This window comes from Podarcis melisellensis (assembly GCF_964234715.1).
Source record: "Podarcis melisellensis genome assembly, chromosome: 3".
Taxonomy (NCBI): Eukaryota; Metazoa; Chordata; class Lepidosauria; order Squamata; family Lacertidae; genus Podarcis; species Podarcis melisellensis.
Window position 1 is genome coordinate 49714565 of NC_138530.1, and position 18558 is coordinate 49733122.

The 18558-nt window shown below is 38.7% G+C and overlaps 1 protein-coding gene across 17 annotated transcripts in view; it reads right to left on the reverse strand.

Annotated features, from left to right (window-relative positions):
• AFDN (afadin, adherens junction formation factor) overlaps window positions 1–18558 on the reverse strand; it is an 87490-nt gene that overhangs the window by 29355 nt on the left and 39577 nt on the right. For 12 of the 17 annotated variants that reach the window (XM_081906757.1, XM_081906753.1, XM_081906754.1 and 9 more), the window contains 11 exons: window positions 14755–14849; window positions 13290–13549; window positions 12351–12420; window positions 11444–11556; window positions 9389–9450; window positions 7836–8041; window positions 4992–5012; window positions 4099–4244; window positions 2860–2954; window positions 1517–1782; window positions 987–1130 (listed from right to left, as the gene is read on the reverse strand). In XM_081906757.1, coding sequence (XP_081762883.1) covers window positions 987–1130; window positions 1517–1782; window positions 2860–2954; window positions 4099–4244; window positions 4992–5012; window positions 7836–8041; window positions 9389–9450; window positions 11444–11556; window positions 12351–12420; window positions 13290–13549; window positions 14755–14849 — 1478 coding nt within the window. The remainder of the gene's footprint in view (window positions 1–986; window positions 1131–1516; window positions 1783–2859; window positions 2955–4098; window positions 4245–4991; window positions 5013–7835; window positions 8042–9388; window positions 9451–11443; window positions 11557–12350; window positions 12421–13289; window positions 13550–14754; window positions 14850–18558) is intronic. The other 5 variants (XM_081906748.1, XM_081906758.1, XM_081906747.1 and 2 more) reach the window with 1 other exon arrangement.

An 18558-nucleotide genomic window follows, 5' to 3' on the forward strand; every position in this document is an offset into this window, starting at 1 on the left:
GAGAGTAAATAATGCTGTACATGAGAATCCAATAATATAAAGTTTTCATTTTATACTTTAGCCACCCCAAATTAGCAAATGCAAAAGATGTATGTGATATGTTTAGGTTGATGTTGTCTGAAGCAGATACAAGAGGCAAAAGCTTTTGTTCAACTGTAGCTGTGAGCTTTAACTTTAGTTTCATCCCACCTGCAGGTGCCCTTTAAATGAAATTCTTCAAATTATTAGAAATATATTAAACATCTGTGATCAACGAGTAATACAAAGGGAATTATTATACTGATACCAAAACAAGAATTGCAAGCATTCATTTTTGCAATAGGAGGAAACTGATTTATACTGGATGTTACATATTTGATTAAATCTGTATTTTGAAAAGCAGGAAAAATAATGAAGGGAGACGTTAGGTTTTTAACCTACAGTTTGACTATTTAGCTCTAATAGTTTTTTTGCTCTCGCCACCCTCCCACCTACAATTCAAGAACTTCTAGCAAGCTACTCTACAGATGTATTCCTAAGAGAAATAAGAAAGTTTCATAAATAGAATACTGCAATGTGTCCCAAAATTGGAAACACAAATAAGTCCAAGAGCACTGAAAATGCATCATTAAGCTATCTGTTGATACTCAAAACAATGAAGCAGATTTATGTGCATCCAATTGATATGTGATTGTGCATGCGAGCACTGCAGCAACCTGGAAATGGGTGGAAAAGGGGGTGTAATGGGGCAGAGCACTGTCATACACAATGACCTGGAACACAACCCCCCTGTATTTTCTTCCTTTTCTATGTGAGACAGAATAGGCTACTCAAGCAAAGAATTACTATCACTATTTTAAAAATGGGGTTCAGATGTCTCAAACTTTTTATTATTTCATAGAGTTAGCATTATTATTTTTTTCATATGCTACCCCGTAACTATATAAAATTTTATAGGGAAATTATGTTATAAATGAATGAATGAATAAATGTCAAGATTAACTCACTGTTGGAATAAATGGCTCATCTGGGGCACAATGATAATTTTGTAGCAAGGCATGCAGTTGTAGAGAATTGAGTTTAAAGCAGGTACTGTTGATATTTGGAATGTCTTCACGTGAATACTTATCCATAGTAAGTAAAGTAGTTGCCTGAAAAAGAAGCACAATTAGTAGAATCACCTTTATTTTATTAAGAAACATGACAGTGGACCCTACACACCAAATTGGGGAGTGGAACCCTGCTCTTGAATGAGTACACATTTTGTGTTTGAAACTCTTAGCACAGGTTTTAAAAAATAAGGCAGTTGGTACAAAACAGCTCTCCTCAGTATGGCAAGAAAACAGACCTCTCTGAGGAAAACCACACTGAAGCAATTAAGCAAATGTACACTCCAACCCTACTTTGCAGACACTGGTTTCATATGACTTCATACAGGTGGCTAAGTCTGAATTTCCATTGTTAAATTAGTAGAGGAAAATCTTCCAAGATAATGCAAGGTAAGCACTTATTTTTCCTATTACTACCAAATACCTACTTGTACTATCCTACTGAGATGACAATCAGCAGCCAGTTCCAAGCCCTGTTTTTCTGCCCAAGCTTCAATGTGCCCCAGCTGCTGCCGGATGATGGCTCCCCAGTAATGTGAACACAATCCTGAATCTGGATCAGTAACCAATCGGTTAAAAAGCCACATGTTGATAAAGTGGAACAGCTGGGAAAAGAGCTGTATGGTTAGTGCGGCGTTCACTCTACATCGCCGCAGAAGGGACATGGCTCCAGTCAGCGTATGCAAGACGTCATCTAAAAGAAAAAATACAATAGTTTACTCAGCTATGCATTTCAGGTTGAGGTACTCTGTTAAGTTAAAGGTAAAGGTACCCCTGCCCGTACGGGCCAGTCGTGTCCGACTCTAGGGTTGTGCGCCCATCTCACTTAAGAGGCCGGGGGCCAGCGCTGTCCAAAGACACTTCTGGGTCACGTGGCCAGCGTGACAAAGCTGCTCTGGCGAGCCAGCACCAGCGCAGCACACGGAAACGCCGTTTACCGTCCCACTATAAAGCGGTACCTATTTATCTACTTGCACTTAGGGGTGCTTTCGAACTGCTAGGTGGGCAGGAGCTGGGACCGAAAAACAGGAGCTCACCCTGCCGCGGGGATTCGAACCGCCAACCATACGATCGGCAGGTCCTAGGCACTGAGGTTTTACCCACAGCGCCACCCGTGTCCCTTCTCTGTTAAGTTACTCAGTGTTAAATATTACATTATGACTGGAAGACATTTGGTACCTTGGTTGTCAAACAGCTTGGGTACAGTGGTACCTTGGGTCCAAACAGCTCCCGAACACCGCAAACCCGGAAGTGAGTGTTCCAGTTTGTGAACATTTTTCAGAAGCCGAACATCTGACATGGCTTCTGATTGAATGCAGGAAGCTCCTGAAGCCAATCAGAAGCTGCGCCTTGGTTTTCGAACGAACTCCCGGAACGGATTAAGTTTGACAACCAAGGTACCACTGTAAATGGTTAATGGGTCAATAGATATGCACAAATATTATATTTATATTGTTGGGCACTGCCACAGTACATGGCTTAAAGAAACTTCCAAGTGGGAAGGGTCATGCATTACTACACACAAATAATGTATTATTACACACAAATACACGCACAGTTACATTCTAACATACAATATTGGGAAAGGTGGATTAGATGTCAATGGCTGCCATGCAGCTTGCTGATGACAAACTCCTCACAAAGTACAGTACGTCTTATTGTACGTGCAAAAAGACATTGCATTTCCCTGCAATATATAAGGTCTCCCACCATGTTCCTCTCATGACAGTTGACCTTATGCTCAGTACATTATATCATAAAGTGATCTAACCTATTTTAGGCCTTTGAGGATTATTTTCTTCTGGATCATCAAGAAATGCAGGCATGTAGTTGTTAAGCTCTGACTGAAGACAATGAACCAAATATCTGAAAAAAATAAAATTTTGTATAAATAGTAATATTAAGGCTTCCACCCATTTAAAGAATATTTAGATTCATGAACATAGAAATTAGGCTGATGAAAACCTGCAGCCATGGAAAAAAATGAATTTACCTAAGTGTCAACAATTCAACTCTCAGGACAATCCTGCACATATCTCAGTGTCCCACTGAGTTTACCAGGCCTTACTCCTCAGTGTGCTTAGGACTGCATCCTCACTATCTATTATTCACCAAGTTTCCTGAGCAATTTTCCAAGAAACAGATGCATTGAGAAATATTGCTGCACTAATACTGAATTAAAAATACCAAACTGTGCCAAGTCAATTCCTGTTATATTTTGAAACTGACTATGATTTTTATGGGATTGTACCCAGGGGATGTTAGGAGAAGAACTGAGATCAACAACAATCTTATGGCACTTTATTGTTTTGTTGCAACTGACACTGGAAATAGTTACAATGAGACTTAAGCTAGTGATGACTAACTTGTCCCACAGATTTCAGTGGGACTACAACTTGACTTCTTCCGGATTCAACCCAAAACTGTTAAGGAAAAAGGCGGGGTATGTGTGTTTTGATGTGGGGTGTCACATTCCCCCCCCCCTTTCCAGTGGAATCCTAACATATAATCTACTAGCTCAATTACACAACACAGATTGCTTGAATCTGGAAAAATAACAAAAGGAGTTTATTTTTTTACTTCTAATTACACAGGTCGCTTGTACATTTCACTCTTAATATAAATTAATTCTAATAAAGAATCTTCAGATTTTTTACTGTGCCCAAGTATAAGGATGAACTCCTCCTCACTTAGAGCATAATAAGATGCACAATGCACCAGTAGATAAAGCACCTAACAGATATAATAAACAAATGAATTAACCAACTTTCATTTTTTTAAAAATAAAAACATTGGTGATAGCCAATTAATTATACACTGAGTAGACCCACTGAAATAAGTGCAATAAAGTTCATTGATTTCAATGAGCTTACTCTGGGTATGACTAATATTGGATAACACTCAATATCTGCTTTTAAAGGCATTTGGAAATAAGAATGTACAGTATAACTCTTCCTGAATAAGGAAAAACTTGATGAACGTACTATATACAGAAATCTGATTATCTTACTTGAATGCCATTTGAACTAGGTGTGCCAAAACATCTTGCGCATCTAAGGTGATTCGGCTAAGCTCTCGATCCTGCTTAATGAAGTTTAGCAGCTCAGATGCATTTGCCATCCAGAAAGCAAGTGACCCTGCAATATTCTTCTGTTTCTGAAAATATTTTTCGAAAAGTCTTGTAAACATCAAAAGGAAGCCTTCCTCTGGCAATTCAGCTTGCATTCATTATCAAAAGGCTCTGTTTAGATAGACCAGTACCCCCTCTATATTATCAAATGTAACTCAGTTACCAGATATTTGCAAAGAATTTCTATGAAACTGTAAGTAATAGATGCTGGACATCTTGCAATTGCTTCAAATTACAAGTAATATTTTAATGATAAATTATTAAATATTCCAAATGCCATTTGTGAAATGGAGTTAGCATGTTGTCATGAAATGCAGAAAGCTTAGATGTATGCATTATCTGGTAATCTGTATGTGCGCAAGCACATGTTGACTAATGCCCATTGACACCCAGATACTGCTAGCCACTGGCTTTGACACCAAGCAACTCAGTATCGAGTACTGATCTATCTCACCATTTCCCGACCACAAATGCTAGGCCAGGCAACCTCAGATGAGATCCAAAGAACAGAACCACAGACAAAACAAAAAAAAGGGAAGAAAAAGAACTTTTGTCATTATGTCTCCATACTGAAGTGCGTTAAGCAGAAATTATGGAATGCTGATAGGCTGCGCAGTCAAAAAAGGATTTTAGTACTGCATGTTCCAGCTGCTGAATGAGGGTTATGAACTGTTCAATCCAGCTGTAGAAATATTGTATTTTTACATGGAAGCAGCATGAGAAACTGAGCTAAGCCAACACAGCTAGGATCAGTTCCCAGCAATATATCCTACCTGATCAACCTGGTCTACCTCCTGGAGAAAAACGAAGGAAATCAAACAGAAGAAAGAAACTTGTGAACATTCATGGTAGTTTTCGAAATCAAACACTAAATATGAAGGCACAAGACTTATGCTCAGTCACATTAAAACATTTCACCACCAGATGTGATACAACTGAGAAAACTTTGTGCAATCCTGCAAAGAGTAACATGGAGATCTGCTCCACAGAAGACAACAGAGCCTTTCCTTTCCATGAGAAGGCAGCTTTACACCAGACTGCCAGACATTGTAGCAGTGTAGCCAGGTCAGTTCAGTTTTCATACATTAAACAGAACTAGTAGAAATGGCAGTTTAAGAGCACTCTTCTATGGTTGTGACTGTTTTATCTCCAGTAATTTCGCCACTAGAATTTGTGCACTGACAATTAATCCATCTGATATCTACACTCTTCTTACAAAATTTGTTAAATAATCTTACAGTGATTCTTAATGGACTCTCATAGTGTTTTGTATCATGAATTTCTTTTGTAAGTTTGGATATATGTACACCATCAATATGTGTTTGATTACATCACCCACAAAAACCTGAAAAATTGGCTGTCTTTTCTGGATTTTCACTGAGATACTGCTTGTACAATAGCTTCTTTTAAAAATGCTTTGAATCTAATTACTTGGATTACTATCTAGGAAGGTCTCTGCAAACAGAACTGCAGTGATTAATTGAAATTCCTAAGTTCTTCCTTCTATTTTACCATATGATTGAAGGGAAGCATAAACATAATTATAATAAAAGTTTGGCTCAAGCTCCATGGAAACTATAGAATTTGCATGCAAAGATCAGGTTGAAAACTATACAGTGCAACCTATGTATGTTTACTCACAAATAATTACTACTGTATTCATCCTCCCATGTAGGAATATAGAATTACAGCCTAAATTTAACAGAGGCCAAAGGGAATATGATAGGTGTATATTTTTGTACTTAAAATAATTATGTTTTGTATTACATTTCTGTTCAGTAAAGGGCTGATCAGATTTTTGCAATCAAAGCCAAACTGATAACATTCAATCTATCATAAACTATTCCACAATCTACTGTGAGATTTGCAGATATGCACTCAAAATTGCTAAATGATGCTACAGTCTTGTAAAGGTGTGGAATTGTCTGCCTCAAAATGCATGGTGTGGCACAATACACTTTCTGGAAGAGTTATAGCCTAGTGCCAGGAGGCAGCAGTAGCATGTTGCTTGGAAGAGGGAATTCTACCTCCCAGCAGCACTGCGCTCACAACAGGGATGGACTGAGGGCATTCCAGGTTGACATTAGTGTCTTGTAGGTACATGCACCTGTGAGATGCTGATGACACCAACCCAGAGCTCCCCTGACCTCACCACTGCCCTGCCGCATACCAGTGCACAAGACCACCACCACCAGGAAGGTGCTGCTACCGCCCCATACAACCCTCAATCGCTGCTGCTGCCAGGAAGGTTCTACTGGCTTCAATGGGATAGATCTCCATATTATTCAGAGAGTGTAGGACAGGCAGAACTGCGTGCCAAATCTATAGCACTACTAACATAACAGGGAGACAGGTGAAGACAGAAATAGGACCATTTAAAGGAAAATACAAGTGGAGCCATAATAAATGAATTGCTTTCACAGACAAGTATGTTTTAATTGAAAAATTAAATCTTGGACACAAAAAACTAAAAAATAAAAACCCTGAGTGATGCTGCTGCTGCTGCTCACTTTGGCACCACGTGTACCAAAAATAAAAACTGAGTGACAAGCAAGCTATTTGCAGTTGAACACCTGAATTTTCTTTTAAATATAATTACTTACAATCATTCAAAAAACAATAACTGCTTTTAATATGAATGCATAAATGAGCATATATAGGAGACAGTGGGTTGGATCCAGTTCCCCCTCCATGTTCCGAACTCTTTCTGTTCCTAAAAGTAATTGTGAACCAGAGGAGCCTCCCCTGCAATCCACATGCCACTTCCCACATGGAGGTTTTCTTAACTATTCACAGTAGTTTACAAGGCATACACAAGGCTGCAAGGGGAAGGAGGATTCCATAAAAAGTGTCTTCCTCCAACAGAGCTCCACCCATGAGAATTCTGGATTCAATACATAAAAAAGAGGTGTAGCCAATGTGGGGCCTTCCAAATGTTGCTGGACTCCAACTCTAGCCTGTATGTATGGTGGTCAGGGATGACTGGAGTTGTAGTCCACCACTACCTGAAAGCATCATGTTGACTACCCCTTCTGTAGACAACAGCATGGAACCAAATTTTGAGCTCAAGACCCATGCTGGCAAAGAATGTTACCCAATCTGAGTCCTACTCAGATTAAACCTATTGAAATTAATGGACTTAGGCAACAAATGAAACCGAAAGGTTGGTGTACGACACCAGTCCTACTCAAGAGTAGAAATTAATGGAAAAGACTAAGGTTTATTAATTTACTCTGAGTAGAACCTAGCTAAATGCCAATTAAAATGCTTAAATACAGGTGCTTTCTAGTTTTCTAAAACCATGATTATCTGAATCTCTTGTTCAATATCTGACATAAAGATCTATACGCAAGTAAGAGAATCCTGTTACTGATCTTATTTTTGTTTTAGAGGACCTTGATTAGTTTTTTGTTTGTTTGTTTTACACTGCAATTGAAATAATTTTGTGTGGTATTTATAAACTAGCCTGTGATATCCATTATCATATTGGCTATGTGATTGCAGCCACAGCTATCAAGTTAAACAATCCTGCTAAAAGCAAAGTATTTATTTTTGGAATAAAAAAAATTAAGCTACGAAAATGTATTCACAGAAATTCTCTTAAAACTGCAGCTCACCTGTATAACTCCTTCCATCATGCTCACCATCTTGTTGACTATTGCAATGACTTTGTGAGTACGTTCAGCAGGACTGATGTCAGGTCTGTACTGGCTTGACAATACATACCGACATGCCATATACAAAACGTATGTAGGAGACAGCTTAAAATGAACTGTTGAGCTATTGGTGTAATTTATAATGGCAGACAAAAAGGAATCTTCAGCTGCAAAAACAAGATAAACCAAGATCAGATGAATTCGTAACTATTTATAAGCAAGGTTTATTCCGTGCCCTTCACCACCAAGTCCCAGGATGGCTCACAGAATATACAATTATATAAACAGCTTAAATCATTTCAATTATAAAACACATAAAACTGTTCCAAGTGGAACAGAACAATACAGATTCAGCAAAAGAGGTTGGTCCCTCAGTACAAAATACCTTAATTGTCAAAGGCCAAGTTAAAGAGGTGCATCTTCAACATACAGCAAAAGGTGTACAAGGAAGATGCTGGACACATTTCTGTGGGGAGGAAGGTCCACAATTCAGGGGCTGCTACAGAGAAAGCACTCTCTTGGGACATCATACCCTCCATTTCTAAGGGTAGCAAGAAGTTCTGAGAGCTCTCTCTGCATATCCAAAGACTCTGAAGATGGTTTTGCAGATACTTGGGGCCTAAGTTGTTCATTGCTTTAAGCTGCAATGTGAACACCTTGAATTGGGTTTGGAAACAAACTGGCAACTAGTGCAGCTATTTCAAAACGAGGGTTATATGAACCCCAACCAGTAATCTGGCTGCTATATTTTGGATCAGTTGATTATCTTAAATTGTCTTGCAGGGCAGTCCATATAGAACACACCGGCCTACTGCGAAGTGTAGAGTGGCCAGATGTTGCTGTAATTTGCAGAGCAGGCCACTGAAGAAAACGGACCACTACAGTATACTGATTTGCATGAGGCTAACTTTTTAATAGGTTGAGATCTTTATGCCAAAGAAAGTGTGACTTATCTGAACTAAGAAAAATACCTGGGAGTGATTCTTGTAACCTTTGGGGGAGGGTGTAGAAATATTTTGAAGGTACATAAAGGAACCTCTGCAAATGGCTCTGCAAATATACAACTTCAGGATTTTTTTCTCTTAATTTTTTTTAATTATTATTTTCAACAAAATTTATATAGCGGTTGATTTTAGTAAAACCTAAGTAGTTTACAAGTTTACTTAGTAATACCTAAGCAGTTAAACTCCCAAAGTAGTTTAAAATTCTTGATAAAACCAGTGCCTTTATTTAGCGCGAGAGCTGCTTCTATTTCTGACTTCATCTCTTACTTCTACTTTGTGGTCCCGTGGAAAAGGCATAGGATTGATAGCTATAACCTTTAACAACTATTACACTTTGTAGCATTTCACTGGCTTTTGTAAGGAGTATGACTGGGACTGAGGGGGAAATGTGACCACTGTAACTTTTTGAACTGCTTGCATATTTGAAGTTATCTATAAGAATGAAATAAAAATTGTTAATAAAAAAAATGTCACACCTAACCAGATTTTGTTTGAAATGTTAATACTTACAGCTTTCCCTGAATTCAATGCTTGCAGGTAATATCAATTCAGGTCCATGTGCATCCTGAGGTCTACAGACAGAAAGCAGATCTTTAAAAGTCCAGTTTAAAGAGTGAAAATTAATTCCACTATCAAAAGATACAGACTTTTCCAAAGGCTTTGCTTCTGGGACTTTATTCACCATATTTGTTCACATGAACTGAAAAATACAGTACTGGGGGCAAAAAATATTGATTCTCCCCTCTTCTTGTTAGATTCACTCTCAAGTTCTACTTGATCATTAACAAGACAGATCATGAACTGAAGGTCTGCATTATAGATGAATATGAAATTTTAATGAATTTGCAGTGCACAAGGCAGCCTGTCAGCTGCTGTAAACAGCTCATGTTACACACACAGGCCCCTGCATGAGGCTACATAAAAGAAGAACGAGAGGTTAGCTTACTAGCACCACACTAAATCCACAGGTGCTACTACAATGTAATAGATACAACCATTTCAAAAACTATGTTTTTATGAGACCTGGAAGGCTGGGTCATATGCAAGTAGGTCACTTAATGAATGACTAATAGCTTAATATGTGAACTAATGTGACATAAAGTGACAGGGAAAATTAACTGTGGTTTTATACTTTAAACAGCCCGTTATCACTTTCAAATGTGTAAACCAGAGAGTCTCTGGTTACAAGATGAAGTATGTGTCTGTAACGGAAGTGACATTTACTATTGCCTACTGACTGGAGGGCAAGCCATTTTTTCAAATCAATCGAACAGCTCCACATGAACAGAAGTTATTAATATTGCAGTTGTTGTATAAGGGATTATTATGATGACCGGAATGTAATGGAAATTAATAAGATTTTGGAACACAGAAATAAAGCAAATAATCAAGCCATCAACCCTAGCATGCGGGAGGCTACATTAGCAAAATTATATAATTCGGTATTCAAATGATTGGTATTAATAATTGTATTATAAATTGGTATTGTTATAATGAGGCTATTATTGAATTGTAATTGAAAACTAATAAAAAATACTATTTTAAAAAAATCAATTCAACAGTACTACCCTGCAACTTGAAACCTTATGTGGTCATACTTTTCCATTACCAGTAAAAGTTTCCCCATTTTCTCCAGTAACACAAGGCTATTGCCAGCCATTTCAAATGTGTACTGAGTTTAAATCAGAAATAAGCATATATTTCTCTTGACATTGCATAAGAAACTGACAACCTGAAAATGCCCATTTGAAAATAGATGCAGCAAGTCGTTTATCATCATGGTCTCTGCTCACTAATCTCTTTCAACTCAGTTAAATTTGTACTTGGGAACATTTAATTAGATCTGCCTTCATTCCCTCTTTTGACCATAATTTAATATGGCAATGGCTTCCCCAGCTATTCTGCTGCCAGTTACACTTAAATATATGTCTGAGTTGCACAACTCCCCCTTTTAAAGCAATATAATGACTGCCTTAGCTCAGACAGATTTCACATTACATTTGAACACAATCTGAATCATGACTATTGGCAGGACTATGAAATTGTGATTTGTATTTTGCTATCTCTTTTACATGAGAAATTCCTGAAGTGGTTTGAAACCTAATACAGTACAGTATTCAAAACATGTAATCCTATCTATGGCAAATGCAGTTCTGAAAGTGCAAAGGCTTTCCCCAATCCAAATAATGCAAAAGACCCACTTGTTTCTGAAAAGTTGTATTATCCTATTACCACACCTGCGTCTAAAGATTTGGCAGACAGCCTGATATTTATACATATTTTAATGCTCTTTTGCTAAAAATGAAATGCACCATGTCTTGCTTTATTCAAAAAAACCAACACCCATGGAATCCTTTGTAATTAAATATTTTGCCTTAAAAAAATATTAAACAATTCTGCATCTTACATCTACATCCTAGCCTTAAAAAAAATATTAAACAATTCTGCATCTTACATCTACATCCTACCATATTCTGTCCTGCTTTTGTAGTAAAATGAAGTTGATTATCAAAATATACAGTCTGCCCATATCACCCTTAGAAATTGAAAAATGTTATTTGGTACCTGCCATCCTGCCTGTGGTAATCCTGCTGTTCTATTCTGATCATTGGCTTGACCATGCCTCGTTCAGCTGTGCTGGATGCCGACATTCTGTCACTATCCAATCTGTTGGTACTCTGTTCCACACAAGATTAGAAGCATTTATCACAAAACATATCAGAGATTTGCCTTGCCCACCCTTCCTCTGCAACTATAAGTTAATGTTGGACACATTTTAGGTTGTACTCTTTATTCATGTGAGAAGTGAGTTCCAACAGTGCACTCCAGGACAGTGATCCAAGACTGCTTTGAAAGGTACAGAAATTCAATAAGGAGGTTCCTTGATAAAACTATCTGAAAAGGTTGATTTTCAGTTTAAAAATCCTTTTTTTACAAGACCTAAATGAAGTTCATATAGAATGAGAAACCATACTTTAAATTAAGCAAAACTTCCTATGATGGCTAAACCTAGGGAAACGTGGTTTGGTAAGCTATGATTAATGAAGTTATGAAACCTTGCTCTGATCCTGCCTAGTTCTGACTAGCCATAGTTTAAACTGACCAAAGTTCCAAGTTTGGATGTCACAGGGAAGTGTCATAATATCCCATCAGAAGCTTTCAATCTCCTTCTCTTGTATATATACATCCGAAGAGGAAAGAAAAAATGAATCCCTGAGGCTTGTGCATATAAAATAAAACTATGATAACACATGAAGCCCTAAATACGGTTTAGTAATACTTACTAAAAATCTGGCCATGAAGTCAGTCAGTAAGCTTTCTTCCAAAGAGTAGAGGCTTACTACTCTCTAAAGAAAGCTTACTGACTGACTGACTTCACGGCCAGATTTTCAGTATATATTACTAAAACGTTTTTAAATTATCAGTTGTAAAATGACTTAGCACATTTCTAGGCCTGGTGACAATTTGTTACCTTGCTTGCAGGCAATCCTGTTCCACTATGGACATCTCCTTCCAAATCAAATGTGGTTTCCTGTACAACTCTAAAAAGACAACATACATTCAAGAACTAATTATTAGCAACATATAATATCCAGATACACAGCACAACAATGTTTTGACTAATCATTTTCAAAGAATGACACTATAGGTAAAGGTAAAGGGACCCCTGACCATTAGGTCCAGTCTTGGCTGACTCTGGGGTTGCGGTGCTCATCTCGCTTTATTGGCCTAGGGAGCGGCGAACTGCTAGGTTGGCAGGAGACACTATAGAAATGACACTATAGAAAGGTCACTAAAAGAAATTTAGGAAGTTACTTCAAAACTTCCACATTTTAATCTGTTCTGCTCATTGATATTCTTACCATTATTTTATTTGTTGTACTTATTGTTGGCTCTCATAGTCATTTTATGGAAAGGCAGTGCAGAAATGTTATAAACAAAACTCTCTCTCTCTCTCTTGCAAATACAAAGATAGTTCAACACTTGTTTCTTCATGCTACTACAGTTCAGGGACCACTGTGATTTCCATCATGCCTTACCTCATGACATATAAAGAATACATTTAAATGCATGTAATATGAAAGGTGTGCAGCATTTTCTTCCAAGTATCCTTGGTTTTATAAAATTATAACATTTATAAAATTATTATAGTATAGCATGGAGCCTTTAGCTATGTTGACTTTGCTCTTTTATTAATGGAACTCTACAACACAACATTAGTTTTAAGTATGAATTAAGCAACTGGAAATTCCAAAAGATTTCACAAGATGGAGCAAGAGTATTAAACATTAGTAAGAAGATAATTGTATTCTTATCAGGGTTGCCACTTGAAAAATGAAACATTGCTATGCCATCACCATCTTAAATAATTTCCTGAGTTTGGGATTATTGCTTGAAAATGGTGATTTACCCAGCTTTGAGTCGTGAACTTTTCACCATGTGTCCTGCATCTAGACGTCCTTTAGGAATGTGATCTTGAATGGGATCCACAAATTTAAATACATGAGAGGTCCCAAACTGAACCTTCATACCACTTTGCAGCATAGTCGTCTCTGAGATCCGCTGACCTTCTACATAAGTCTCGGCATCAATGCTTCTTGGGGTAACTGTAACAACTCCATCCATATTAGTGAGGTCACAATGATGAGGCTGAATTCCAGGACCAAACAACTGAAAATAAATAACCAAAATTTAGAAGCAGCAAAACTGATACCAGGTGTGTGTTTTTTTAAAAAAATAAAACCTATGCTAATATGTACATATGTGTTTTGGTTTAAATAAGCAAAGTACTTTTTTCAATATTAATTGCATTAGGTCAGCATCAGTTTCCTCAAAATGTAGCATGAGTGATGGGATCAAGTATCTTTCAGAAACCACCAAAAGCTGCCATCTGTGAATGCATGTAAGGTGATGAGTATAATGATTGGGTAATAGCAACATTAACTGAAGAATAACTATGTTATCTTGTAGAAAAATACAATACCATCTAGCATCCGTGCTAGTCCACACACATACGTTTACAACTTTCAAAACTGAAGCATTTTTTATTATATTTTTCCTGGTTCCCACTTCATTAATATTTTTCAGTACACAACTGAACATGAAACTAAGTAGTTATGATAGAAAGGGTTGACCAGTAGCATTTAAAAATATTGGGCTGTATCATGCTCAGAAAAGATCCCATTGAAATTAATTAATCTAAGGTAGTCATGTCGATTAATTTAAATGGGAGCACAGGGAACTACCAATTGTATGGCGGTTACGTTCCTGACACCCGCGCTTTGGAAGAATGAGCATAAGCCCACTCCACCCAGTTCTGCCCCTGGCCCACCTCCTTTTCCGGCTACTTCCAGGTCGTCACACATAAATTGGTCATTGCCTGTATGTACTTTGAGTGGGACTAACAATGAATACAAGCAACTGGATACAGTCAACCACCCAGATCGCCAAACTGTCTAGGTTCTGAAAGTCTGGAAAGTATATCATTCCTCTTCCCATGGTCACACAAAGGTTTCAGCACAATTCAATGTCAAAACAAATGATGGGTTGTTGCAATGATAACGTTGCAAATTCATGGGGGTAACCAGAATTTTTATTAGGGGGTACAGACATTTTGTTTGGAGGGGGCCCCAGAACCTCAGTTTGCTATGTATTTTTATTGATGTTTATTGATGAGGGGCAGCTGCCCCTCCCTGCTCCCCTTGGCTATGATCATGGTTCCAATGGCTTTAGGATTGTGCACTCTCCTTCCCCCCGGGGTGGGGGGTCTAAAGTTGCTCTTAATAATAAACCAATTTTATTGTCTGATCCAAATATGGGAGACTGCAGCTTGCATAAACCAAACTCTCTTTCTTGACTCAATAAACGTTTCCTACCTGTATGGAGTTGTCATCAAATTTTTCTGTACCAACTTCTGTCACACTTAACTGCAGACGATAGAGCTTTGGTTTATCTCTTGAGTCAGAGCCATCTGCAAGTAAGAACAAGTTATTTTGTTTGCAAAAGTAACTAAAGCATGTAATTTTTTTTAAAAAATGAATATACACAAGGACATTGCATAACAAAATGCCATTGCTGGAATTCCAAAGCATATTTCAATTAAGCTTTAAAAAAGTATTTATTTCAGTAGTTATGTTTATGTTATTATACATAAATCCAGGAGATCTTCAAATAACTAATACTAAAAACATATAAAGACATACTAGCACTTGGAAATTTGAGATAATACAGGAAGAAACATTAAATATACTGGATGACATCCAACTAAGTCACACTTAAAGTAGATACAATGAAATCAATCAAGTTAAGTTACGCTAAATCCCTTTATTTCAACTGGTCTACTCTGAACTAGATATCATTACCTGGTTGTATCAAATTAAGTGATGCTTGGAGTATACCATTTAAATCAATGGACTTGATTTCAACATGTCTACCCTGAGTATAAGTTGGTATGATAGAATCCAATTGTTTTCCTTACCACAATTTCCAATTTGTACCGTATTTTTCGCCCTATATGGCGCACCAGCCCATAGGGCACACCTCGGTTTTTTGGGGGGAAATGAATAAAAAAAATTATTTTCCCCCCCCAGCCGCAGGGCTGGGGTGGGGGAAGCCTGAGTTTCCCCCGACCCCAGCCCCCAGAACAGGCTGCTATCCGCAAGCCTTGTGAGCCCGGCGGCAACTCCCGCCGGGCTCGCAAGGCTTGCGGACATCTGCGCGAAGCACGGGGCGCCCTCCAGAGGGCTCCCCGTGCTTCGGGCGACAGGCTGCCACCCCAAACCTCCCGCCGGGCGCGCAAGGCTTGCGGACACTCGCCGGGGCTGCAGGCTGCTGCCCGCAAGCCTTGTGAGCCCGCGGGAACTCCCGCCAGGCTTGCAAGGCTTGCGGATAGCTTCCTGAAGCCTGGAGAGCGAGAGGGGTCGGTGCGCACCGACACCTCTTGCTCTCCAGGCTTCAGCAAAAGCCTGCATTCGCCCCATAGGGCGCACACACATTTCCCCTTCATTTTTGGAGGGGAAAAAGTACGTCCTATAGGGCGAAAAATACGGTATATACAATATATTGTATATATTGTAAACCGCCCTGTGATTTTTGAATGAAGGGCAGTATAGAATGCACGAATGTACATACATACATACATACATACAATTTAAAGAGTACAAACAAAATGTTTTAATAAGTGCTGCCTCCCACTGCCTCAAAAAAGAAACATTGGGTTTGTGCACTAAATTATCCCTGATTTTATCTTTCAGTAGCTGCTGATGTGCATATTTCCCTTCCTTAGGATCTATGGATAAAGGGCAAGTTAGAAATATCATAAATAAACAAAATATTCCATTTAGTGGATTTTCTTTTTTAAAATGTTCTTCACATTTTAATATATTACTGTTCATGGTTTCTCAGTTCTCACACTAATTGCATATAAGTAGTGGTGATGTGCACCATACCTCCGAACTTGGCTGCTGGGGAGAATTGTACACATATCTAAAAGTGTAATTCATGGATCAATTATCCTGAGAGACTGTCAGAAGTATTTTGAGGCTACTGGTACAGGTGAAAAGAAATGTAGCAGAGGGCTGCTTCTAGCGACACAACAGGCCAGATCCGTATCTCCTTACCCCCCTGGCAGGCCAAATTTGACAGGTGGGCAATCAACTGACAGTGGGCTTTAAAATCAGGACTGTTGGGACTTCAAAGCTAGCGCAGCAAGGTTTGAAAGCCCTGCTGCTGTTTGCAAGCGGCTTTCTAACAGCCCCTATGCTCTGTTTGACAGAGCTCAAACATCTCTCTCTCTCTCTCTCTCTCTCTCTCTCTGTGTGTGTGTGTGTGTGTGTGTGTGTGAGCGCTCATGAGAGAAAGAGAGAGCCCTTTGTGAAAGTTAGAAATCCCATGTGCAGGCAATGATTTCAAAAGAAAGCTGTCTGTGCGCAAGTAGCCATTGTTTGCAAAAGGCACTGCTTTTAACACCCTCTATGCCCATTTGAAGCTCAAACTGGTGGGGGGCAGTGTCTGAAAGCCCTTGAAAAAGGGATAAATATGCTGTGCAGAAATACTTTACTTCTCTCAGCCAATACAAGATTAAATCCTGCCTTCCACCCACTGCCTGACACCACCAGTGATCCCAGCCGATGGATGGGTGAAAACAGCATGGCATTCCAAATGCTACTGTGGGCCAGAGGTTCCCCACCCCTGATGTAGCATTTTTCCATACATGTTAAATTCCTTTTCCCCAACTGAGCATTCAGTGGATTCCACTGAACATTCACACCAACCATATAGTTACATAGTAAAGCAGTATTCATTAAGAACAATCCTGATTAATTCCAGTTTAGGGAAGTAATATTAAGATGCTCTTATGTTGATCTATTCTTGCTGCAGCACTTACACAAGTAGCTGCCTCAACATGAGACTTTGTTTCAGTTATTAAGCAGAGTTCTCACTCTTGCTGCATTCAATACATAAGCAAAAGCAACAATATGTACTAATTAAGCAGTCACAGGAGGCAGTGGAGAGATAACAAAGATCTGCCCAGATAAAACCTACATTAAAAGCAGAACTTTTAATATAAAAAATGCTGAATTTCCCTTAAGAGAAACAAACACGTTTAACCTGATTATATAAAAGGTAGTTCAATATCATTTTATGTACACACTTTAGGTACTTGGAGGAAGGGCAGTGTGTGTGTGTGTGTGTGTGTGTGTGTGTGTGTGTGTGTGTAGGATTTCTACTTATAAGAGCAACAGCAAGACTAAGGAGCATTGTTCCTTCTAATGCTGAATTACTCAGTCCCAGTGCACCAACATCATTATAGCCAAAATAGGCTCACTGAGCAATAAGAGGGAAATAACAGCATGCTTGGATCAATCCCAAGGTATGCACTAGTACAAAAAAAATGAGGGGTGGGAACCAACGGAGACAATTCCATTTTTTAAAAGGTTTCAAATATAACTGTGCTATCATGTAGCACATGCCGGACGTACCCTGCTCCCTTACTGTGTAAGGGTGCTATTAAACTAAGTGTTACTCAGAATTGACCCACTGAAATCAATGTCCATGAGTTTGTCTGGTAATTTCAACAGGTCTACTCTGAGTAAGGATTAGTTGAATGCTACCTATAATGTTCAGACCAAGGGTCATGTGGTAGGCTTTTAAAAGCTATTGCACAAGCTCTTGGTGGTGAAGGGATGACAGAAACAGGAAGGAAAATGAGAGATGGGAAAATTTATTTTTAAATCATTTAGCTGGGCTATAATAAGCTTTTATCTGCTGTCAGCTCGTGGTGTGCTATGCAATTGTTTGAGGGAAGAGCAAACCAAAAGACAACAAACTGAGGAGCTGGAGGCAGGAGATTTTTTAAAAGGAGAGAATGTAATAAGAAAATGTTGTTTAAAAACAGCGGTGAATGACAACCTGATCTGGTTGGAGACACAGGACAGGAAAAAAGGGAGGTTTATCTCTCCTTTCTCCATACTTTTCCTCACCCATGAAAGTCACCCCATAACTGCTATTTGTGCTCATGCTAACTTTCCTGGGGCAAATGAGGGGGAAGGACAATTTACACTGAAGAAACAGCCTAAGTGGGGAGAAGGGTTCGTTCATGCCATGGTCCTCATCATCCCTCAATAGGCAGTTCCTAGTTAGGTGACGGTCGGGTGTGTGAATCATTCTTCCAGCTGTGT